A 25,582-nucleotide genomic window follows, 5' to 3' on the forward strand; every position below is an offset into this window, starting at 1 on the left:
TAAAGTGTCTGCTGTTTTAAAAAGAAGCTGTCATCACATTACTACTCATTTTCAATTTATGGTCATTCTGCCCCAACCCAAGATCTTTACATGCAAAACTTTGGGTCATTCTAATCATTCTTCATATTGTCAGCTTAATTAATTTGAAAGTAACATGGGTTTTATTGTAGAAAATTAGTAACAATCCATGGATAATGTTAAATATTTTAAGAATAGTTTTAAAATAATTAGCAGTTTGTCATTCCATAGGGCTAGACATACTAAATAAATTTGTGTTTTAAACTGTTATGATCACCTTTAAAAAACAAAATATCTTGAAATAGTTGTCACAAGGCATTAATTAGCAATATGTAGGAATTATAAAATAAAATGTGAAATTAACAAGGACAAGCAATTCTAAAAATGATCTTTCAATTAGAAATGAAGTCTGTAGAGTGTTTAATTTTCATCTTTCACCATCATTGTTACATAGTCCTTGTAATGAATTGAATTCGATTCTGGATCAATTGCAGCAGACAACATTTCTTCCATTTCCTCCTGAGAAAAAGGCTCACCTGGGAGGAACAAGAAGGGAAACTCATCATTTACAATCCTCTGATTTTTTTTCTTTCTCTTTCCACTAGCCCACTTAATTGCTGTGGAGCCCCACCATCCCCCATTGTGTCTCCAGTTACTCTCCCTGGGGCCATAAAGCCAGCACATCGTGACAGTCCAGAGGTTCAAAGAGCATGCTATTGGACCCCTGGCAAATTCTGGAGTTATTTTACCTTGCAGGTATCATATCTCAAGCAACCTATAGAATCAATCGTTTCATCCAAAACAGCAGGAGGACATGAAAACATCATAAATAAGGTTGTTTATTTACTTAAATTAAAACCACTAAAATCGCCAAAGGATTAACCTGAAGTCATAGTTTTACAGGGAGTCTAATCATTATATTTAGTAAGGGTATGAAGAAAGGATTAACTGGTTGCTATGCAGAAATGCTGAAGAAGAGATAACAGAGGTTTAAGCTATAACAATGTCTATGAATATTCTCTAACCAGGTTAGGTCAATTTAGTGATCCAGTTGCACCCAGTGACAGATGCATTCATCAGCCATTTTAAAACAGTCCTCTTTGTTATAGTTTGGCCCAGTGCTGCTGTCAAATGAAACCACAAGCTGGATAGAAAATCTGTGGGCTTTAGCTGGATTCTTGTAATAGCTGAAGGCCATCTTGGATATTGGTTTCACCAAGATGAAAAGCAAATTCAGGAAGAACATTGGAAACACTGTCATCTATTTAAGATAGAACTTTGTCCTGATATTAAACAAAAATACAGAAACATCCAAATTGCCACCTCACCCCTAAAGAGTCTTTTTTTTTTTAAACATCTTTATTGGAGTATAATTGCTTTACAATGGTGTGTTAGTTTCTGCTTTAAAACAAAGTGAATCAGATATACATATACTTCCATATCTCCTCCCTCTTGCGTCTCCCTATCCCTCCCTCCCACCCTCCCTATCCCACCCCTCCAGGTGGTCACTAACCACCTAGCTTATCTCCCTGTGCTATGTGGCTGCTTCCCACCAGCTATCCACCCCACGTTTGGTAGAGTATATATGTCCCTGCCACTCTCTCACTTCGTCACAGCTTACCCTTCCCCCTCCCCATATCCTCAAGTCCATGCTCTAGTAGGTCTGTGTTTTATTCCCATCCTACCCCTAGGCTCTTCATGACATTTTTTTTTCTTAGATTCCATATATATGTGTCAGCATATGGTATTTGTTTTTCTCCTTCTGACTTACTTCACTCTGTATGACAGACTCCAGGTCCATCCACCTCACTACAAACAACTCAATTTCGTTTCTTTTTATGGCTGAGTAATATTCCATTGTATATATGTGCCACATCTTCTTTATCCATTCATCTGTTGGTGGACACCCAGGTTGCTTCCATGTCCTGGCTATTGTAAATAGAGCTGCAATGAACATTTTGGTACATGACTCTTTTTGAATTATGGTTTTCTCAGGGTATATGCCCAGTAGTGGGATTACTGGGTCGTATGGTAGTTCTATTTGTAGTTTTTTAAGGAACCTCCATACTGTTCTCCATAGTGGCTGTATCAATTTACATTCCCACCAGCAGTGCAAGAGGGTCCCCTTTTCTCCACACCCTCTCCAGCATTTATTGTTTCTAGAGGTTTTGATGATGGCCAATCTGACCGGTGTGAGATGATATCTCATTGTCGTTTTGATTTGCATTTCTCTAATGATTAAAGATGTTGAGCATTCTTTCATGTGTTTGTTGGCGATCTGTATATCTTCTTTGGAGAAATGTCTATTTAGTTCTTCTGCCCATTTTTGGATTGGGTTGTTTGTTTCTTTGTTCTTGAGCTGCATGAGTTGCTTACAAATTTTGGATATTAATCCTTTGTCAGTTGCTTCATTTGCAAATATTTTCTCCCATTCAGTAGGTTGTCTTTTTGCTTTGTCAGTGGTTTTCTTTGCTGTGCCAAAGCTTTTAAGTTTCATTAGGTCCCATTTGTTTATTTTTGTTTTTATTTCCATTTCTCTAGGAGATGGGTCAAAAAGGATCTTGCTGTGATTTATGTCATAGAGTGTTCTGCCTATGTTTTCCTCTAAGAGTTTGATAGTGTCTGGCCTTACATGTAGGTCTTTAACCCATTTTGAGTTTATTCTTGTGTGGGGGGTTAGGGAGTGTTCTAATTTCCTACTTTTACATGTAGCTGTCCAGTTTTCCCAGCACCACTTATTGAAGAGGCTGTCTTTTCTCCACTGTATATCCTTCCCTCCTTTATCAAAGATAAGGTGACCATATGTGTGTGGGTTTATCTCTGGGATTTCTATCCTGTTCCATTGATCTATATTTCTGTTTTTGTGCCAGTACCATACTGTCTTGATTACTATGGCCTTGTAGTATAGTCTGAAGTCAGGGAGCCTGATTCCTCCAGCTCCATTTTTCGTTCTCAAGATTGCTTTGGCTATTCGGGGTCTTTTGTGTTTCCATACAAATTGTGAAATTTTTTGTTCTAGTTCTGTGAAAAATGCTAGTGGTAGTTTGATAGGGATTGCATTGAATCTGTAGATTGCTTTGGGTAGTAGAGTCATTTTCACAATGTTGATTCTTCCAATCCAAGAACATGGTATATTTCTCCACCTATTTGTATCATCTTTAATTTCTTTCATCAGTGTCTTATAGTTTTCTGCATACAGGTGTTTTGTCTCCTTAGGTAGGTTTATTCCTAGATATTTTATTCTTTTTGTTGCAATGGTAAATGGGAATGTTTTCTTAATTTCATTCTCAGATTTTTCATCATTAGTGTATAAGAATGCCAGAGATTTCTGCATTAATTTTGTATCCTGCTACTTTACCAAATTCATTGATTAGCTCTAGTAGTTTTCTGGTAGCATCTTTAGTATTCTCTAAGTATAGTATCATGTCATCTGCAAACAGTGACAGCTTTACTTCTTCTTTTCCGATTTGGCTTCCTTTTATTTCTTTTTCTTCTCTGATTGCTGTGGCTAGAACTTCCAAAATTATGTTCAATAAGAGTGGTGAGAGTGGGCAACCTTGTCTTGTTCCTCTTAATACAAGCAGGTAAATTACTAAGGCCTGAGAATTACCTACCTTCTGAGTTTGTCACCTGCCACTACAAACAATGCTTTCTAAGGTGGAATTCAGTTAATAATACAGAAATTATTCAAGCAGGGATTTTTATGACAATGATGATAGTATTACCAAACAATGGGAACGTGCTTGAGTTCTTCTGAAATCATGTTTACGTCCTAAGGAAAGAAAGAATGCCTAAAAAGACAATTTATTTTTTTTTTAATTTTATTTATTCATTTATTTAAATTTTTAGCTGCATTGGGTCTTCGCTGCTGCACACGAGTTTTCTCTAGTTGCTGAGAGCGGGGGCTACTCTTTGTGGCGGCGCATGGGCTTCTCATTGCGGTGGCTTCTCTTGTTGCAGAGCACGGGCTCTAGGCACCCGGGCTTCAGCAGTTGTGGCTCGTAGGCTCAGTAGTTGTGCCTTGAGGCCTCTAGAGTGCAGGCTCGGTAGTTGTGGCACACAGGCTTAGTTGCTCCACGGCATGTGGGATCTTTCTGGACCAGGGCTCAAACCCGTGTCCCCTGCATTGGCAGGCAGATTCTTAACCACTGCACCACCAGGGAAGCCCCAAAAGACAATTTCTGAATCTATCTTATAACCTGATTGTTCAATACTAAATCCACTGCCAATGAACTTGGCTGGGCATGTAAGTCCTTATGAGAATACTGACAATAAACATCTATTGAGAACTACCATGTGCCAGGCACTGATCTTAGTGCTTCACAGATATTAACTAAGTTAATCTCCCAACCACCTCATGAGAGGTAAGAACTATTAACCCCACTTACAGCTGAGGACACCAGCACACACAAAAAAACAGGCAGGCAGCCCCAGCCACTGAGTGGTGGAACTGGATCTGCATGCCAGCAGTCCAACTCAAGGTCCAGGAACCACACTTGACTGCTTGGAACAAGGTTTTGCTCACAGTGAAATACGGAAAGGTGGTCACTGCTTCCTCAGGCAAGGAAAGAGATACGTAGTATTTGATTAAGGATGGGAGGAAAATAGCTTAAGGATTAAAAGCACAAGCTTGGGAGCCAGACTGCCTGGGTTCAAATGCTCTACTGTCTCATTAGCTTTAAGATACCAGGCAAGTCACTTAACCTCTCTGTGTCTCAGTTTTCCTGTCTGTAAAATGCAGATGATAATAATACTACCTATCTCATAGGCTTGTTATGAGAATTAAGTGTTATTATTCGAATAGCACTTAGAACATTGCCTGGCACATAGGCAGCAATGTGTGTTTGTTCACAAAGTTTTTTTCAAGATGTTCCCTGCTGCTAAATGCTGTCTGACACAATACACATACCTGGACACATGTGGACTTCTATCTTGTAGGAACTTGACTCTATGTGATTTATTATGTTCACCATACAACATCCTGGGCATTTAGAATGCATATTCTCAAAGTGATTAATATTCTGTGGACACTGTGAAAAGTTGCACCGTCTCTGTATCCACTGCAGTCTGTTTCTGATTCCTCTATTTCAGTCAGTAGCATTACCGTAATACCCGTCGTCCAGTCCAAAGCCTTGTTACTGTTGACTCAGCTCCCATCTTTGTCCCCGGCACTCTGTTACTCATCATGACCTGTGGATCCTTCTGTAGACAGTCCTATTGTATCAATCCCTTCTTTCCATTCCCGTTGCCACTGCCAGATACAGCCCTTCAAAATGCTGAACTAGCCTCCTAACTGGTCTCCCCAGTCTCTCCTCTTTCTTGCTCATCTCACAAACCTACCAGCTCCAGATTAACCTTCCCACAATCTCTCCTGCATTGTGTGATTCACCTGCTCAGAACCCTACAATGCTTCTCCATTGCCCGTAGGATGAATTCTCCTGAGCCCTGGCCTCCGCAATCTAGCCCCAGTCGATCTACCTAGATTCATTTCCTACCGTTTGCCAACAAGACCCTCTGGGCCCTGTCTTCTCACAGGCTCCCGAAATATCGTGCTCATTCCCACCTCCCAGTTTTTGTTCATACTTTTTATCAATCTATGTCTCCCCCTCATCAGCCCCTTCACCCATTCTACATTCATCTCCTCATTCATTAATTCAACCGACATTTGCTGAGACTTACTATGCGTGGGAGGTGCTACAATGCGGAAGATTTTACCCCTGCTCTCAATAACCCACCCAGGTAATTCTACCATCTTAACAAACCTATTTTCTCTTTAAGTCTTCCCAGACCAAGCTTTCCAGGCTGGTCCAGCCCACATTGATCTTCTGATACTCACTTTTTTCTACTGTCTTACATTTTGAATTGTTTTATAAGTTGGTTTTATTTCCTCCAATAAGACTATAATTTCCCTGAGAAAGGGAGCCGATTTTAGTATCATTACCTCTCGCTGTGCTTAGTATCCCTCACCTACACAGTGGGCACGTCATACTAATCACATTGAACAGTTTTGGCTGTTTTGACGAAATCCATATTGCCTAATATAACCTAGGATTTACTTCCCTTAAAGTAATTCCTAGGCTGGTGCTTTGAAACATAACATTTCCCTCAAAGTTAACCCCTAATATAATTTTAACAAGGTCATGAGTTCTTGGATGGCAGTTATGACGATCATGCCACTCTTACTCTCACCCCCTGTATTCTCACCTAATGGTGGATCAAGTCAAAAATGGTCCAATCAGTGGCACATGGAGATGCAGTCTTAATCTTCCCGACTCAAAATTTCCTGTACTTCTGATTGTCTCAAGTGATTAGCAACTCTGAATCATTCAGGAATCATCTATGAACTAGTGAACTGAACAGAGACAGAGCTCTAACTTTATATAGGAAGAGGGGAAGTGACCAATATGAGAATGGCTTCAAAAGAATGTCCATTAGGCTACTGACATTCAGGGAAAACAAATTTACACATCAGCCCAAGCAGAGAGAATTCCTAAAGGAAATATGTTGGCATATATAGGTGTGCATATATATGTATGTATATGTGTGAGTGTGTGCGTGTATGTGTGCATGCATGTGTGTACAGTTCAAGTGCAAAGCAAATATATATGGTACCGTTAGAATAAAAAACTGAAAAATTTTATGTGAATTCATATTTATTTGAGGCTGTATTATCCCTAACTTCACCAACTGAAAAGTTTTTATAAAAGGAATTTTTATAGACTCCAATTCAAGTCTTCAATCTAGTAACAAGTATTGATTTATAGTGATTGATAGTTCATGTTTTCCTGGTGGCATACCCTTTATTCTGGAAATACTCTAAGTGAATGGAATGACTTCAATTTATAGAAGTATCATTATACTTTACAAAATCCTATAAGGCAATAATGCATCTCGCCTTAACTGACTCTTTGTCCTCTTACCCCCTACAAAACAGAAACCACACCGAAACCAAAATAATAAGAAGAGTAAATAACTCCTTTTAACTGGAATGACTGATTTTAAAGTATCCCCTAGAATTTTTGCCTAATTGTTTTTAAATTATTAATCACTTAAATAAGTTACTGTTATAAGGTAAGTAATAAATCACTCTCACCTTCTTCAGTCATATACTTGATCAATTCTTCCTTAGAAAGAAACCCACGTTTAGCTGGATCTAACACCTAGGGGAAAAGAAAAGATAGATATTATATTTTTTGTTTGGTGAATAAATTCTACATGATGAATTTTTCATGTAAATATAGATATATATAAAATCTGGAATTTACACACCTCAAAAGCTCGATGAAGGATATCTTCCGGAATTGGTCTGTATCTAATTATGCAATAAAAGGAGTAAATGCCACAGTATTTAGCTCAGTCTCTATGTAACAAATGATCACATTAAAAAAAAAAAGCTGCTAACATACTAGGATATTTAATAATACTTCCCTCACTGAAATATGTTTGGATATCTAGGTAATAAAGTTGAAAGTACTCCATACCCACAAGGAATACTTAGTTAAAAATCACTGGCATGTTTGATGTTATCTATTAGCTTTTTCATTACTGTGGAAAATAATCTGAACAAAACTTGTTCCCATTATTATCTACTCCCAGGTAGATGAAATTACATGCACTAAGACCCTGTGGGATGCACCGGAGGCCAGGAGGCTGGAGCATAGGGAGCAAGGAGGAGAATGTTTTCAGATGATGCTGGAGAGAGAAACAGGGACCAGAACATGCAGGGAGTTACCATCCATGAAAGTGACTTTGGTTATTTTTGTTTATTTGGGAACAAAATTTCTACAGTAAACCAACTATGGTAAGCTAATGCTACACTTTCTCTAGAAAAATAATTAGGTCTTATTTATCATTGATAATTCAAAATAGAAGACAATAAGAATGTTGTTGATTTATGCTTTTTGCAGCTTATTTGCCCTTTAATTACACTTTGCTTATTAGATTAATACTGAAGTGGTTGATACTTCGGAGCACATACCAACCAGCAGTTCAGAAGTATAGAGAAAAATTAGAAGGAAGCTATCCTACAATAAATATTGGTTGAGTATAACATATAAAGTGAAAAAGCCAAGTGTTTTGAAATTAATGCAAGTCCAATCATTACCTTACCTTAACAATTGCACTTATTTTCTTACCTTCTTTCCAGTAGTACTTCAGTCATCACTGGAAGAAATTTTTCAAATCGAATGTATCCAGTGGGTTCTTCTTCCTCCACCTAAACATCCAATAAAAAATGGCCACTTATTCATTCAACAAATGTATTGAACAACTACTTTTTTCCAAGCACTGTGCCAAGTGCTGAGGATTTGATAATGAGCATACTTGGGCATGGTCCCCACTGACAGAATTTATATGCTGGTAGTAGAGAAATATATCCATCAACAAACAACAAAGCTGAGTGTCTAATTATAAGTTTATGTTCAGTACAATGAAGTAAAGGAGCATAGAATAAAGAAAACTCTTCTGGGCCAAATCATCAGGAAAGGCATTCATGACGAAATCACACTTGAGGTGACTTATAAAGGAGGGTAGAAGACAATCAGACAAAGACAGCAGGGAAGATACTCCCAGGTAGATGAAATTACAAGACCCTGTGGGATGCACTGGAGGCCAGGAGGCTGGAACATAGGGAGCAAGGAGGAGAATGTTTTCAGATGAGGCTGGAGAGAGAAACAGGGACCAGAAAGTGCAGGGCGTTACCATCCTTGAAAGTGACTTTGGTTATTATCCTAAGACACTGTTACCCTAAATCACTGAAGGTCTCATAGATATGTGTCTGAAAGATCACACTGGTTGTAGGTGAGGCAGCTTCTTCTGTCATCTAAGCAGATATGACAAGGGCTTGGATTAGAGTGGTGGCCACGCAGAGAGAAGTGGGTGCTTTCAAGAAATATTTAAGAAGTAAAACCAATAAAACCTGGCGCAGCATCTATTAAGTGCAAGGATAAGAAAAAAAGAGGAGTCAGGGACAACTCCCAGGATTCTGACTTGCACAAATGGGATGGAGTAATGTTTTTCCCTGAGATAAGGAACACTGGGTAAGAGACCAGGTTAGGGGACCAATCTCAATCTCAAGGACTAAAATATCTATCGAATCCTTGTAATATTTATTAAATAAACAGATGGCCTGTGGAACATTGTTATATCACCACTAATTAAGAGAAGACAACACCTAAGAAAGAATTTTTGGTACCCAGAACCATTAGATGAGAATGAGGAAGACTCATGCCCACAGGGTTCAACTTTGATGGTGTGGCCAGCATTACGCTATTGATTTTAACTTTCATGTCACGCTATTTATGAGGCGCTGTAAATTTTCCACTCCCTTTCAAAAATTCTATTAAAAGGCTCACACATCCCAGTTCAACAGTGGAGATTTTTAAAGATTTATTCTTTGAGCAAAAGATAAGAAATGTATAGGTGTTGCTAAGTGGAACACACAGTCATCAAATGACAACTATTTTTGAATGTTTATACTAGATTCTTACCTAGTATGAGTGAAGCCCTTGGACTCCACTATCAGCAAAAAATGTCATCCATCTAATGACAGAATGACGTGTTTCAGAACTTCCGAGCCCACCAATACATGAAGAATTATTTTCAGCTGCCTCTAGATCCAAGGCAAGCTTTTTTGCAAATTAAGGTTCATATGACTCTGATGTGCTTGAGTAGCACTCTGTAACTCTCAACCCCACAAGCCTCTTAAAAATAAAATGTCCATCTCATGAGACTGCCTCTGGAGGGATAATTTTTAAATTAAAATGTTGAGTTTCTATTCTAATTAATCCAGAAATCTGTTCCAGAAGCTAGAGCAATGGTTTGTTTCCCTTTCCCTACCCCCAACAAACCACTGCAGAGCAAACAGTCTTGACCTTGAAAGATCAAAGGTCCTCTTTAATTTTTGAGCATCCTCATTAATCTACAAACTGTTTTTAGTTTTTCTAAAGGGAGTTCAACTCTATAGCACTCTCTCCATCACATGAGAATTCACAAACACATACTATGTCCCTCATAATGCTTCCCCTCCATCGCCATGCTCCTGCACAACCTCTGCAAGCCCTTGGTGCTCTGAACATGGGTGAAAATGTTGCAGGTCATTCTGGCCTGATAGATCTGTGTAGACCCAAAACTCCACAAAAATAATAAGTTAAAGCAAATCTCCAATAAATCAGGATAGCAGATGAGGCATACATTTTCCTTAGCTTTTTTTTTTTCTTTTTTTTAAAAGAGGGATAATGAACAAACAGGGGCCTTGGGGTTAAAAAAAAGGAAGAACTAAAAATGTGTAAGTCCATCTTCAACCTGGGCAGATTGTGAAAATCTTTCTATGACTCAACACTGTCCTCTAGAGGCCACATCTAATCTGTTCTTTTGTACTAAAAGACGTACAAGCAATGGCATAAAAACAATACAATTATATGATATTTCTAAGTACAGCATTAATGAACAGTATAATATATACTATATACTACTTTCTATTACAAAAAGTTTTTTATTCTTTAAATAAATTTATTTTTGAATGGTTTTAGATTTACAGAAAACTTGCAAAGATAGTAGAGAGTTCCCATATACCCCACCCCACCCCACCACAGTTTCCTCTATTATTTACCCTTTCCTTACTATGGGACAACTACACTTGGTTCATTGTCGCAACTAATGAACCAATACTGACACATTGTTATTTACCAAACTTTATGCTTTATTTGGATTCCATTGGTTTTCTAAAAGGCATTTTAGGGAATGCCCTGGCGGTCCAGTGGTTAGGACTCTGTGCTCTCACTGCAGAGGGCCTGGGTCCAATCCCTGGTCAGGGAACTAAGATCTTACAAGCTGCGCAGCATGGCCAAAAAGTAAAAATAAAATAAATAAGTTAAGTTTAAAAAAATAAATAAAAAATAAAAGGCATTTTAAAAAAATCTGGTACGTTCCTCTACCATAAAAGAGAAACAAGAAGAGTAGGGTAGAATACCACTCCCAGCAATCTGGAAATGAGTGGGTAAAGGGAGGATAAGAGGTGTTTCTATTATTTCTGGTGCAGGACAAACTAGTTAACTTTATGAGGCCATGAGTAAGACAGGGCAAAAACACTACTTTCCAGAAATGTTATGCAATGATGGCTCAATGATTATTTAAATCCACATATTAAAATGCCTTTAAGATTTAATAGAAATATATCAAATATCGAACCATTCTTTATAGTATATTGTATATATACATATATAGATAGGTAGAGTTATGGGTTGAGTTGTATCTTCCCAAAATTCATATGTTGGAGTCCTAACCCCTAGTACCTCGGAATGTGACTTATTTGAAGAGAGGGTACTCACTGAGGTAATCAAGTTAAAATGAGGTCATTAGGGTGGGCCCTAATCAAATATGACTGACGTCATTATAAAAAGGAGAAATTTGGACACAGAGACATGCACACAGGGAGAACGTCATGTGAACATGAAGACAAGCCATCTACAAGCCAAGGAGAAAGGCCTGGAACAGATCCTTCTCTCATAGCCAACGGAAGGAACCAACCCTGCCAACAACTTAATTCTGTACTTCTAACCTCCAGAACTGTGAGACAATAAACTTCTGTTGTTTAAGCCACTGTTTGTGGTACTTTGTTACAGCAGCTCTAGCGAACTTTATACACACAGACACAAACACACACACACGCACATTGTTGTGAACCTTACATGAGATATGACATAAAGGTTCTTTGTGAGCCTTGAATTATTATGATTATCATTATTTTAATCAACAGTGTACACACTTCTGATCTATAACATGCAATGATACCTCCTCCTAAAAGAATCAATCTCTGGTGCTAAAATTTTAGACACATCCTCCTTGACCCACCATATGGACCTAACTTTTTACAGAAGTTTGATGTTGCCTCCTATCTGTAAAATGTCACATGGAATGTGACGTGAATGTATTAAACTGCTAGGCTAATATCTTGTCCCTCGAGCCCTGGATCCCTGCCTAGAGGACAGGGTATGTGGATTAGCAGCAGTGATGTCTCCACCTTGCTGTTCCCCTACATGCTTCTTGGACTGACAGGAGAGGGAGAATAATAGACAGCCGCCAAACACCTCCCTCCTCTTCAAAAGATAAAAACAAACAAAACAAATATATCTTGTTACTACAAACATGAATGAGGCAAAGTAAGTTATAATCTAGTCTGCTTCATCTAAGAGAAAGGCTTATGAGCTTGAAAGGAGGTAATAATTAGAAAGTAACCTCAGTAGCATTTATGAATGCAAAGGAAATAAAACCTCTTTGCAGGAAGATCCTCAGCTTAGCCTTCAAGTACCATTTATAGTGAATTCATCTTAATAGCCTGCCAGCAGGTGTCCACCCTGATACACCTGGCTTCTCCTCCTCCAAAGAGCTATTGTGGTAGAGGCGACCTGAAGACACTGCTTCCTTGCCACACAAAGGGGCCACCTGCACAAGGCTAGCACAGTGCCTTCAGACAGTCCATAGTCTCTTTGCACCCTTGTGCGCAATACAGAGAAGTCTCAATAAATATGTAAATACTGTGGGATTTTTTTAAAAAAGCAACATTTATCTAAGTTTCAAAGCATGAGGCAAATACTGTTTCTCACTCTACTTTGGTAAAAGTAAATTTTCTTAATCTGTTTTGCTTCTGAGGAAATTCGGGCACAGGGAAGTGAAGTGCCTAATCTTGGTCCTCAAAGTCGGTCAGGTGTTCTGATGGGATCATAGCCCAGGGTTCTTTCTCCCATTCCCATAGTGAAATCATCAGGCCATCTCTTTTCTCATTAAAGCATTATTTATTTTAACACTGAACTCACTGATAGGTATAATAAAACACAGTGAAAATTCATTTCTCCCCAGTGACATACAATCAGTCAATAAATGGAACTATTTCATGCTTCAAGAAAGCAAGATAATACCAGTAGTTAAGATGGTTTATAAAGCACCTACATTTCATCTAGTTCCAGGTCACCAAATAGATACACATATGATTTTTTTAAACTACTTATAGTAAAAAATATAAAAACAAGGAGATGAGGAGATACTTCAAGTTCGACTTGAATACCATATACACAAATTTGGACATAAATCATGTTTCAAAACCAAAACTCAAATACAATTTAGAAAATATTTCTCTACTTTGGATAGAATAAAATAATAACAAAAATTCATTGGCATTTGCCAATTATATTATCTTTACAAATAAAGAATCTTAAAGCTACCTATTTAGAAAACTTATTTACTCCAAACATTCCAGAGGCTGTTGTGTAAAACTTGGGATATATATTTCTTTTGGGTTATAAGTCTCTTAGTACTGGAAGTATCAAAAAAGACTGAATCATCTTTTGGCTGGACTATCAGAGAGTCTAAGAATCAACAGGTGGCTAAACCATGTAATCAATAAGGTCCCTTCCAACTGTAAGTTTCTATAATTTGAGGCGATAGGGGGAGTTCAGTGGCTGTCAAGCCATTAATTTCCCCATTTTATCCTCAGGTCAGGGTTGGGGTGGGGAGGGTAAGAGGCTCCAGCTACACTAATTGTTTCACACCCTTCAGTTTCATTTTCTCTCCACAGAGGCATTGAGTGTCCCTTCCTACTCCTAGTAGAGCCCTCTCCTATTTGACAGAGGCAGTAAGTATTGAAGCAATTACCACTAAGGTAATCATCTACCCATTTATATCAAAAGCAATTGTTTTAAAATTGTGTTGCAATAAGACTGGAGGAAAAGCTCTATCCTGGGTTGAGATTTGGTTAGCACAATAAATATGCAAATACTGTATAAACTTTATTAGGTCCACAGATATATTTAAAATCACATTTATAACAACATGTTAATTTAAAAATATCACTGTTTTTATATTTTATGAAGCAATTTTACTCAAACTCTCTATGTATCTTCAACAACAGACTTTCTGGGTTTTTTAAACATTTATTTATTTATTTGACTGTGCCAGGTCTTCGTTGCGGCACGTGGGATCTTCGTTGTGGCATGTGGGATCTTTAGTTGCGGTACGCGAACACTTAGTTGCGGCATGTGGGATCTAGTTCCTTGACCAGGGATCGAACCCGGGCCCCCTGCATTGGGAACATGGAGTCTTAGCCACTGGACCTCAGGGAAGTCTCTAGACTTTCTGTTTCTAAGAGTTTGACTACTTTAGATACCTCATGTAAGTGGAATCATGAAGTATTTGTCTTTTTTGTGACTAGCATTTTCACATATCATAATATCTCCAAGTTTCATTCATGTTACTGTATATGACAGGATTTCCTTCTTAAAATGTTACTTTTTAAAAATTAGATAATAGTATGGAAGAATCATCTTGATGTAATATTGAGTAAAAAGGTAAAATATTCTGGTTGTGTTTGAGTGATGGATACAAGAGAGATCACTCCCCTACTTTTTTCTTGTGCAATTTTAATCAGCATGTATTTTTTTAAATAATGAAATTTTTGTAATAACATGGAAAATCATTGTGATATAATTAGGGAAAAAAGCAAGGTTCAAAATTGTATATACCAAACTGTACTATAAGATTACTGTCATGTTAAAACCATGTACAGGAAAATAATATGGGAGGATGCACACTGAAATACTAACAAGGATTATATTAAGGTGATGGATTGGGGTGTGGCCAAGATGGCAGAGTAGGAATACCCTAAGTTCACACCTTCCCACAGGCACACCAAAATTACAACAACTTACAAAGCAGCTCCCTATGAGAATTATTTGAAGACTATCAGGAAAGACTTTTCACAACTAAAGATATAAAGAAGTAACCATAACAAGACAGGTAGGAGGGCTGGAGACACTGTATTGCTAGAACCCATACCCCTAGGTAGGTAGCCCACAAACAGGAGGATACTCACAATTGCAGAGGTTCCTCCCAAGGAGCAAAAAGTTCAAGCCCCATGTTGGGCTCCCTAGCTCAGGGGTCCTGCACCAGAAGATGAGCCCCCAGAATGTCTGACTTCATGTATAAGAGAGCTGGAGGGCTGTAGGAAACAGAGACTCCACTCTTAAAGGGCACACATAAAATCTCACACACTCCGAATCCTAGCACAGAGGCAGTAGTTTGAAAGAAGCCTGGGTCAGACCCACTTGCTAATCTTGGAAAGCCTCCCAAAGAGGCAGGAAGCAGCTGGACCTCCAAGGGATGAAGACACTGGCAGCAGCCACTTCTGGGAGCTTCTTCTACCACAATGACACCAGCACTGGCAAGTGCCATGTGGAATCCTCCCTCTAGTATATTCGTGCTGGGGGCTTATCCACCCACCAGTGAGCTGGCAGCAGCCCCTCCCTAACGCCCCTCCCCAGGCCATACAGACAGCCTCGGATGGACCAAGCCCTGTCCTCCAGTGGGCCGGCAGCAGTTGCCTCCCCTCATCAGGCTGCTCAGCCAACCACACAGGAAGCCTACCCACCCTCCAGCAGGACCACAGCCACTGCAGGAGGCAGGGCCTTGCAGCCAACTAGGCTGGGGACCAGCCCCGCTTACCAGCATGCCCACAGTAGTCAGCCCTGCCACAATAGAAGGGCACACGCAGCCCACAGAGGGGGCATATAGCTCTAGTGACCAGAGGGGAGTGTGCTGCTGGGCCCCATGGGACTCTCCTACATAAGGCCACTACTCCAAGATTGGGAAACAAAACTGGCCTACCTAATACATAGAAATAAACAAAGAGAATTAGGCAAAATGAAGAGACTGTAACAAGAGACAAAGAAGGACATTATATAATGATAAAAGGATCAACCCAACAAGAAGATATAACAACTGTAAATATATATTCACCAAACACAGGAGCACCTAAATACATAAAGCAAATATTAACAGACATAAAAAGAGAAATCAACAGTAATACAATATAGGGGACATTAACACCCCACTTTCATCAATGGACAGATCATCTAGACAGAAAATTGATAAGGAAATACAGACCTTAAATAACACATAAGACCAAACGGACTTAATTGATATTTATAGAGCTTTCCACCCAAAAGCAGCAGAATACATTCTTTTCAAGGGCACGTGGAACATTCTCCAGGATAGATCACATGCTAGGCCACAAAACAAGCCTTGGTAAATTTACGAAAATTGAAATCATATCAAGCATCTTTTCCAACCACAATGCTATGAGGCTAGAAATCAATTACAAGAAAAAATCTGCAAAAAAACACAAACATATGGAGGCTAAACAATATGCTACTAAACAACCAGTGGATCACTGAAGAAATCAAAGAGGAAATTAAAAAATACCTAGAGACAAATGAAAGTGAAAACATGATGATCCAAAACCTATGGGCTCAGCAAAAGCAGTTCTAAGAGGGAAGTTTATACTGATACAAGGTTACCTTAGGAAACAAGAAAAATCTCAAACAAACTACCTAACCTTACACCTAAATCAACTAGAGAAAGAAGAACAAAACCTCAAGTTAGTAGAAGGAAAGAAATCATAAAGACCAGAGCAGAAATAAATGAAATAGACTAAAAAAAAAAAATCAATGAAACTAAAAGCTGGTTCTTTGAAAAGATAAACAAAATTGATAAACCTTTAGCCAGACTCATCAAGAAAAAATGAGAGGGCCCAAATAAATAAAATCAGAAATGAAAGAGAAGTTACAGCTGCACACAGAAATACAAATGATCATGAGAGATTACAATTTTACACCAATAAAATAAACAATCTAGAAAAAATAGATAAATTCCTAGAAACATACAATCTCCCAAGACTGAATCAGGAAGAAATAGAAAATATGAACAGACCAATTACCAGTAATGAAATCGAATCAGTAATTTAAAAACTCCCAACAGGGCTTCCCTGGTGGCAGTGGTTGAGAGTCCGCCTGCCGATGCAGGGGACACGGGTTCGTGCCCCGGTCCGGGAAGATCCCACGTGCCGTGGAGCGGCTGGGCCCGTGAGCCGTGGCCCCTGAGCCTGCGCGTCCAGAGCCTGTGCTCTGCAACGGGAGAGGCCGCAACAGTGAGAGGCCTGCGTACCGCAAAAACAAACAAACAAACAAACAAAAAATCCCAACAAACAAAAGTCCAGGATCAGAAGGTTCATGGGTGAATTCTACAAAACATTTAAAGAGGAGTTAACATTTATCCCTCTCAAACTATTCCAAAAAAACTGAATAGAAAGGAACATTCCATGAGGGCAGAATCACCCTAATACCATAACCAGAAAAAGACACCACAAAAAGAGAAAATCACAGGCCAGTATCACTAATGAACATAGACACAAAAATTCTCAACAAAATGTCAGCAAACCAAATTAACAATACATTAAAAGGATCATACACCATGATCAAGTGGGATTTATCCCAGGGATGCAAGGATGGTTCAATATTTGCAAATCAATCAGTTTTCAATTTGATACACCACATTAAAAAACTGAAGAAAAAAAATCATATCATCATCTCAATAGATGCAGAAAAAGCTTTTGACAAAATTTAACATCCATTTATGATACAAACTTTCAATTAAATGGGTATAGAGGGAATATACCTCAACATAAGAAAGGCCATATATGACAAACCCACAGCCAACATCATACTCAATGGTAAAAAGCTGAAAGTATTTCTTCTAAGATCAGGAACAAGACAAGAATGCCTACCCTTGCCACTTTTATTCAACATAATATTGAAAGTCCTAGCCACAGCAATCGGACCAGTGTACACAATATCACACTGTGCACAATACCACACAATATGTGTACAAATAAAATACTGTCTTGATTACTGCAGCTTCATGTAAATCTTGCAATGAGGTAGTGTAACTCCAACTTTGCCCTTTCTTGTCAAAATTATTTCAGTTGTTCTAGGTCTTTCACTTTTCCGTTCAAATTTTAGAATCAGCTTGTAAATTTCTTCAAAAAAGCTTGCTGTGATTTGGCTGAAAATGTACTGAATCTATAGATCAATCTGAGAAGAACTGCCGTCTTAAAAATATTGAGCTTTCTAATTCACAAACAGGTGTATCTATGCATTTATTTCGATCTTAATTTCCCTCTACAATGTTTGCTGTTTTCAGTGTATAAGTCTCGCCTTTGTTAAATTTCATTATTTCACTTTTTATGCTATTGTAAATGGAACTGCTTGCTTAACTTCATTTTTCTAATTGTTAATTTCTAGTTTATAGAAATATAATTAATTTTGTATGTTGACTTTGTAGCCTGTGACCTGGCTAAATTCATATATTAGTTCTAATGGCTTTTAGTAAATTTCCTAGGATCTTCTCAATGAACAATCGTGTTGTTTGAAATAAAGACAGCTTTACTTCTTATTTTCCAAACTGTGTATTTTTTATTGTTTCTTGCCTTGTTGCACTGGCTAAGACTTCAAGTACTATGATGAATAGGAGTGATGAACATAGACATTCCTGATTTTAGGTTAAAAGCACTGAGCTTTCACCACTGAGTAAGATGTTAGCCTTAGGTTTTTTTGTAGATGCCCTCAGCCAGGTTGAGAAGCTTCCTTTTATTCTTAGTTTGCTGGATATTTTTATCTTCAATGGGTGTTGAATTTTTTCAGTGTTTTTTTTCTGTATTTATTGAAATGATCATATGGTTTATCTACTTTGTCCTGTTAATGTAGTAAATTACATTGATTGATGTTAAGCCAACCTTAAATTTCTGGGATAAACCCCACCTGCTCAAGATGTATTACCCTTTTTAACATATTGTTGAAATTGATTTGGTAAAATTTTATTAAGGATTTTTTGCATCTATGTTAATAAGGTCTATAGATTTCTTTTCTTGTAATATGATTGTCTGGTTTTGGTATCAGAGTAATACTAGCCTCAGAAAATGAGTTGGAAAAGTGTTCCTTCCTATAATATTTTCAGAAAGATTTTTGTATAGAATTGGTACTACCTTCCATAAATGTTTGAGAGAATTCACCAGTGAAGTCATCTGAATCTCTAGCTTTCTTTGTGGGAAATTTTTAATTATAAATTTAATTTTGGTAATTGATATGAGACTATTCAAATTCTCCAGTTTTTCTTGGGTTAGTTTTGGTAATTTTAGTCTGTCAGGGCAGGGAATCGGTCCAGTTATCTAAGTTGCCAGATTTATTGGCATAAAGTTTTTCATAATGTTTCCTTATTATCCTCTTAAAGTGTCTGAAGGATAATGATAACCCCTCCTTTATCTTTTTTTTTTTTTTTACACAGAAGTTACTCTTTAATTTTTGCTTCAAGAAGCAGGGATCAGTGACTACAGATCTCATACTATTAAGAATTGGTAGAAGGGAAATTTCATAATTAAATTGAAAGATTATTTTTTAATGTTTATTGAAGTATAGTTGATTTACAATGTTGTGTTAGTTTCAGGTATATAGAAAAGTTATATATATATATATATATATATATATATATACTCTCTCTCAGATTCTTCTCCATTATAGGTTATTACAAGATATTGAGTATAGCTCCCTGTGCTTTCCTTTAATCTTGACATTGGTAATTTGTATCTTGATGTCCTTAGCTATAAGTTTATCAATTGTATTTGAAAAGACTAGTATTTTGCTTTCAATGATTTTCTCTGTTCTTCTTGTATTTCACTGATTTCTGCTCTTTATAATTTTCTTCGTTCTATTTATATTGGGTTTACTTTGCTCTTCTTTTTCTGGTTTCTTAAGATGAGAATTTAGATAATTACTTTTAGATCTTTTTGTCTTTTCTAATATAAACACTTAAAGTGGTAAACTGTCCCCTAAGTGCTGCTTTACCTGCATGACACAAAGTTTGACACACTGCATCTTCATTATTGTTCAGGGAAAAGTATTTTCTTAATTCCCCTTGTGATTTCTTCTTCGATTCACGAGTTACTTAGAAGTATGCTGCTTAGGGACTTCCCTGGTGGTCCAGTGGTTAAGACTTCACCTTCCAATGCCGGGGATGTGGGTTCAATCCCTGGTTGGGGAGCTAGGATCCCACATGCCTCAGGGCCAAAGGACCAAAACATAAAACAGAAGCAATACTGTAGCACAGTATTGCTTTAAAAGTGGTCTACATTAAAAAATCTTAAAAAAAAAAAAAGTATGTTGCTTAATTCCAAGTATTTGAGGATTTCCTAGTGATATTATTCTCGTTGATCTCTATTTAATTCTTTTTTTTTTTGGTATCAGAAAACATATCCTGTATGATTTTAATTTTTAAAAATCTGTTATGACTTGTTTTATGGCCCAGTACTTAATCTATCTTAATGAACATCCCATGTACACTTGGAAAGAACATGTATTTTGTGGTTGTTGGGGGTAGTGTTCTATAAATATCAATTAGGTCAGAATGGTTGATGGTGTTATTTGTATCTTTTATATCTTTGCTGTTATTTTATGTAGCTGTTCTATCAATTACTTAGAGAGGGTTACTGAAATCTTCATCTGTGATTGTGGAATTGTCTGTTTCTCCCTCTAATCTGTCCATTTCTGCTTCCTGTATACTAAAGCTCTGTTATTAGGTACATAGACATTTATGATTTTTAAAACCTCCTGATGAACTGACCTTTTTAAAAAATCACTGTGCAATGTAATAATCTCACCAACATTGGTATTATTTTCTAAACATCTTTTAGTTCTCCTTTGTAATTACTTTAAATTCTCCATAATACCACTTAGGTTTGAACTTTAAAGGATGTAGACCTCTATATATCCTTTCCACTTGTACTAAAATGCCATTATCTCCTCCCAGCTCTTGCACACTGAAGATCCTAGATAGCTCTAAATTAATATTAAAGGAAGAATTGTTTAGTAACCTGTATGTTGGCAAAATTTTTATTAACCTTTCTCACAGTTGCTGGGTTTTGTGATATTCCACACAGGCAGAGATTATTTGGGGCAAGTGGCTAACTACAGAATATTAAGTGGAGGGAACAATGCTGAGTGATTTTTTAAATGACCTATTTCAAGAGATACATCAGATTTCAAGTTGATCTCCAGGAAGGGGAGGGCTGAAAGTTAGTATGCATCGACACTAAAATTCAAGTAAATGACAACTAGAGAACCACACACAGATTTCAATTTTTTACAGAAGAATTTTAATGTATAGTCATTATTTCATTTCAGAGCAAATGAGGCAGAAACAGTTTCAGTTCTGAAACTATGACAGAGCATTTAGCAATATGACATTTACCCCTAGATGCTTACTATTATGTAGCTTTGATTTTCTAAATGTATTTGAATCATACAAATATCTACATGCTTTTTTCCTCTCAGTTATCTGGGAAACTTCAAAAAGGGTAGTCACACCCAAAGCTTTTTAAGCATTTGGCTAGAATTTAATCTGAATAAACTGTTGTGAGCAAGAATAGAAAAACATTTATGGGCTTAGACAGCTCAGTGATCCCTACTGGTCCATAACTGTTCTAAATATCTGTAATTTTCAAAAGTTTTTTCAATGTACCTAAGAAAACTGTAAAGACAAAATAAAACATTGGGACCTGAGCACCTTCTGTGGTTAACTACCCAAACCCATGGGGGCATTTTGGTAGAGAGCCACCTACAGAGCAAGCAAACCCAAATATGCACTGAGGGCCCACAAAGTAACAGCTGATTCCTCACAGTTATTAAATTTAATCTTCATAAAAACACTATGGTATTGTTGCATTCCTTTTGCAGATGTGGAACCAGGCTTTGAAAGATTAAGTGGCTCACCAAAGGTGACATGGCTGTAAGTGGTAGCTATGGGATTTGAACCTAGATCTCCTGACACTAGATGTGGTATTTGCTCTACTTTGCCAGAGAAACCTATAGCTCAGGAGTTGGCAAAATCTTTCTGTAAAGGGCCAGATCCTTTAAGCTTTGCAAACCATATGGTCTCTTAACTCCGTTCTTGTAGTAAGTAAACAGCCATAGATAACATGTAAGTAAATGAGTCTAGCTGTGTTCAAATAAAACTTTATTTACAAAAACAGGTGGTAGACTGGTCCAGGGGTTGTGGCCCAGGGGTTGTGGTTTGCTGATCCCTGCTACAGATTAAAACATACAAGCAAACCATAAAAGAATTAGGCTCTAAAGTTTCTGATCTGACTTTCAGAGACATTTTCATTACTGCTCCCTTACTCTACTCAATTACACACAATAATTATGATTTCGCTGTAAATTCATCTTCCAGTTCCTAGGTCTCCCACAGTGCCAACTTTCCTCTCCCTAACACAAATTCTAGCTTTGATGATGATCACTTTACGGGAGTGATCAAAATCTTTTTTTTTTAAACAGTGAGGACCAATGAAGGAAAACAGATTTTTTTTTCCCCATCTGCTCAGTAATAATACCTTTACTGGACCCCAAAATGAAAAAACAATTTCCTGCTTTACTGAATACTTTTAAATGCTAATGAAAAATTGGTACTTCTTTTTAGTTATCAAAATGCTAACGTGGAGCAACAGAGTCATCTTTCTAATCTTCCATGTGCTTTAGGATTCAAAACATGCCTTCTTATACATTATTTCATTTATCTTTGAAGCAAACTCTGAAGTAGGTGTCATTATGGAGAAACTGATATTCACAGAGGTTAAGCAACTCACCCAGAGTCACAACTCCTTCTCTTCTGTGTAACACTGAACAAGCAAGTACTGTGCTGGGTGCAAGGAAGAAGGAGATAAATAAAATCACACTTCCTTGCCTTTCTCCTATCCTCTTTGTTGATCCCTGGCCTCCACCAAAACCCACACACCTAGATAAGCAATTCTGAAAAGATTCTTCTCCTGGTGGTTGCCCAGGTAGTTTTTTTCCCCCTCAGGCCTCTGCCTTGTTGAACGGAAGCTGTACTTGAAATCAGATTGGACACTTTTCTGGAAAACCAAACAGGGCATGAAGCTCTCTGGTCTTGGGCTGTTCATCACTGCTTTATGAGATAATTCCCTCCAGCAACTCATCTACACTATTACAAATAAGCATTTTCAAAATTCAGTGTCAAGGTAGTTATTATTTTATTTACTATTGCTTCTGAAAGTTAGTTATATTTCCCCAAATATATTCTGTAGTCTCTACTGCTACTATCCCCTTTGAACTGACGTTATTTACTATATTCCTTCATCTGTCAATATTCCCTCTGCATACAGTCAATCCCCTGTGTCTACTGGCCTTTCTTCAGCTAATTATAAAGTGTGTGATATCTAAAGTGAGGTCCTTACTTGATCCATTGCATTACCTGGTCATAAACACTTCTTCAAGATCTGATATTAATTCTTGCAGATCCTGTTGATTTGCTAATTCATATAGCTGTCCTAATGTCTTCACTAAGCACATTTGGTAGTTTAGGGCATTTTTCACTTCAGGTAAGGATTTTTTTTTTTTTTTTAATTACAAGAAGATGGAGTCGCGCAGAGAGTCTGCTGAATGGATCTTTCTTAGCCCTACTTACCTCTGCAATCAGATCATGTAGCTCTCCTTCACTAGGGCAGCATCCTAATGACCTGATAATTGTTCCGATCTCTCTGGGGAAAAAAGCAGTCAATTGCTTTAGAATATAAACTCTGAAAAGACAAGTGCTATATTTCTCTAAATTATTTCAGAGCAGATGTAGCATAGCAAACAAAGTCATACAATAAATATTGCCTCAGGAGGATGGAAGATACTTTCTGAGGAAAGGAAAAGGCAGACAAGTGAACCCAAGAGAGAAGAAAGAAGTATTTGTGTTGACTGGCAAGTGCAAGCCCTGCCTGGGACAAAATCAAAAAGTTCTAGAAAAGGAAAGGAAAGGAGGGAGAAATAAGAAAAAGAAAGGTCAGCCACTTACTAACTGGTTTTAAGTGTTAGTTAATTCTTTTGAGCCTCAGTTTCCACATCTGTAAAATGAGGATGATAATTTCTAATGTGGTGAAGTCTACATTAGTGGCAGAGAACCTAAAAGCATGAGCTCTAGTGGCAGACTGCTTAGGGTTCAAACTCCAGCCCTGCAATTTGCTAGACTGGGCAGGTTAATCCCTGTGCACATAATCCTGCCTGGTAGGTAAAACCCAGTACCTCCCTTGAAATACTCAGAACTGGACTGGGAGCAGTCTAAGGGCAAAGAGCCATCATAACATAAGCACAGCTTTTGGCAGAGCAGCCACCCAGTAAATATCAGCTACTCCCCACCCCGCCCCATGGTAATTTAATTCAATTCAACAAATAGCCTAAGGAAAGGAGAAATTATATTCAGTACTCCCTGGGTGCTGAGACAGAGGATTTATAATAGATTGTTAAATATTTCCACTTAAAATGATTAAAAAGTTGTGACATTTTGAATGTTAATTTCACAAATATTCACTTAACTAGAATATTAAGCTTCTTTACCATTCTGGCTAATGTTGGTGGTGTTATATTTACTCTCTATTTTACTGAGAAAATATTTTAAATAAGAATTTTTAAGTTCTTCACTTAAGGAGGCTGCAGGATGAGTATCAACTTAAGAGAAAAACCTAAAGTCAGTAACTGTGGAAGACAGGATTCTCAACGTTCACTGATTGATCTGAAGGCCAGCTAAACAAGTAAGGTCTTCATGCCAACTCTATTTCACATCTCCCTGAGCACCTTAGGCTCAACACCTCTGCACTGCTTTTCCTGCCCACAGCCCTCAGTGAGGCAGGATCTGAACATGATGCTACTACTAGACACTAAAAATATTTTATGAGATTATACTTTCTCTCAAGAAGCCCCTAAAGATGACCCATGAAACTGGCTAACACCAATGTAGTAATGTTCTTGTAACATCAGACGGGGCTATTGCATACATTAGAACAAATAGTTAATGAGGCAGGGACAAAAAATATAATTTGAGAAGTATTCACAGATTTATCCCCTCCGTAACCTCCTAGGCCTTCTGTTCTTCGAATCAGAGAACTGCTTCAACTCCAGACTCAGAAGGACAAGAATAAAGGCTTCCTTAACTCACAGAAACAAAGGGAGGGTAGGGAAGGGAGCTGGGGAAGGCCTGAACGCCCTTGCAGGTTAGAAATATCAGGGAGGTGGGACGGGGAAAAAGAGAAATTTCAGGCCTGAGCCATGTAGTACCGTAGCTACTACCTCCGTCTGGCTATGGGGCACTAGCAATGTGACTAATCCAGACTGAAATGGGCTCTAAGTAAAAAATATACATGGACTTCAAAAACTTAGTGTGAAAAAAAATGTAAAATATGTCATTAATAATTTTTAATTGATTACACGTTGAAATCATAATGTTTTAGACATATCAGTTAAATAAAACATATTGTTAAAATGCCCTTTCTTTTACTTCTTTAAGATATGGTTACTAGAAAATTTTAAATTATATGTGTAATACTCCTTTTGATGGTACTTTTCTAGGCAATAGCTGCCATCATGATTCACACTTTGCAAAGACAAGTACAGTACATAAAGAGAAAATTAGAATTACATTGTGCTGTGTCAGCAACATAATCAATCCCCTCCTTGCGCTGCTCTGAGAAACTTTCAACCTTATTTCTTTATTTATTGGCCGCACCTCGCAGCATGTGGCAGTTTAGTTCCCCGACCAGGGGTTGAACCCGTGCCCCCTGCAGTGGAAGCGTGGAGTCTTAACCACTGGACCGCCAGGCAAGTCCCTCAACCATACTTAAATGAAGTCCTTT

General features: G+C 37.8%; 1 protein-coding gene across 1 annotated transcript in view; it reads right to left on the bottom strand.

The window, feature by feature from the left end:
* Window positions 1-321: 321 nt before the first annotated feature.
* The window catches only part of EFCAB2 (EF-hand calcium binding domain 2), a 59,545-nt gene continuing 34,284 nt past the window's right edge, over window positions 322-25,582 (bottom strand). Inside the window, exons 2-6 of the mRNA XM_055084205.1 lie at window positions 23,377-23,449; window positions 8,154-8,233; window positions 7,288-7,330; window positions 7,112-7,178; window positions 322-554 (exon numbers count right to left, since the gene is read on the bottom strand). Of these exons, the coding sequence (XP_054940180.1) occupies window positions 439-554; window positions 7,112-7,178; window positions 7,288-7,330; window positions 8,154-8,179 (252 nt within the window). The 5' untranslated portion in view covers window positions 8,180-8,233; window positions 23,377-23,449 and the 3' untranslated portion in view covers window positions 322-438. The remainder of the gene's footprint in view (window positions 555-7,111; window positions 7,179-7,287; window positions 7,331-8,153; window positions 8,234-23,376; window positions 23,450-25,582) is intronic.

The sequence above is a fragment of the Physeter macrocephalus genome, chromosome 4, assembly GCF_002837175.3.
Source record: "Physeter macrocephalus isolate SW-GA chromosome 4, ASM283717v5, whole genome shotgun sequence".
In the NCBI taxonomy this organism is placed as follows: Eukaryota; Metazoa; Chordata; class Mammalia; order Artiodactyla; family Physeteridae; genus Physeter; species Physeter macrocephalus.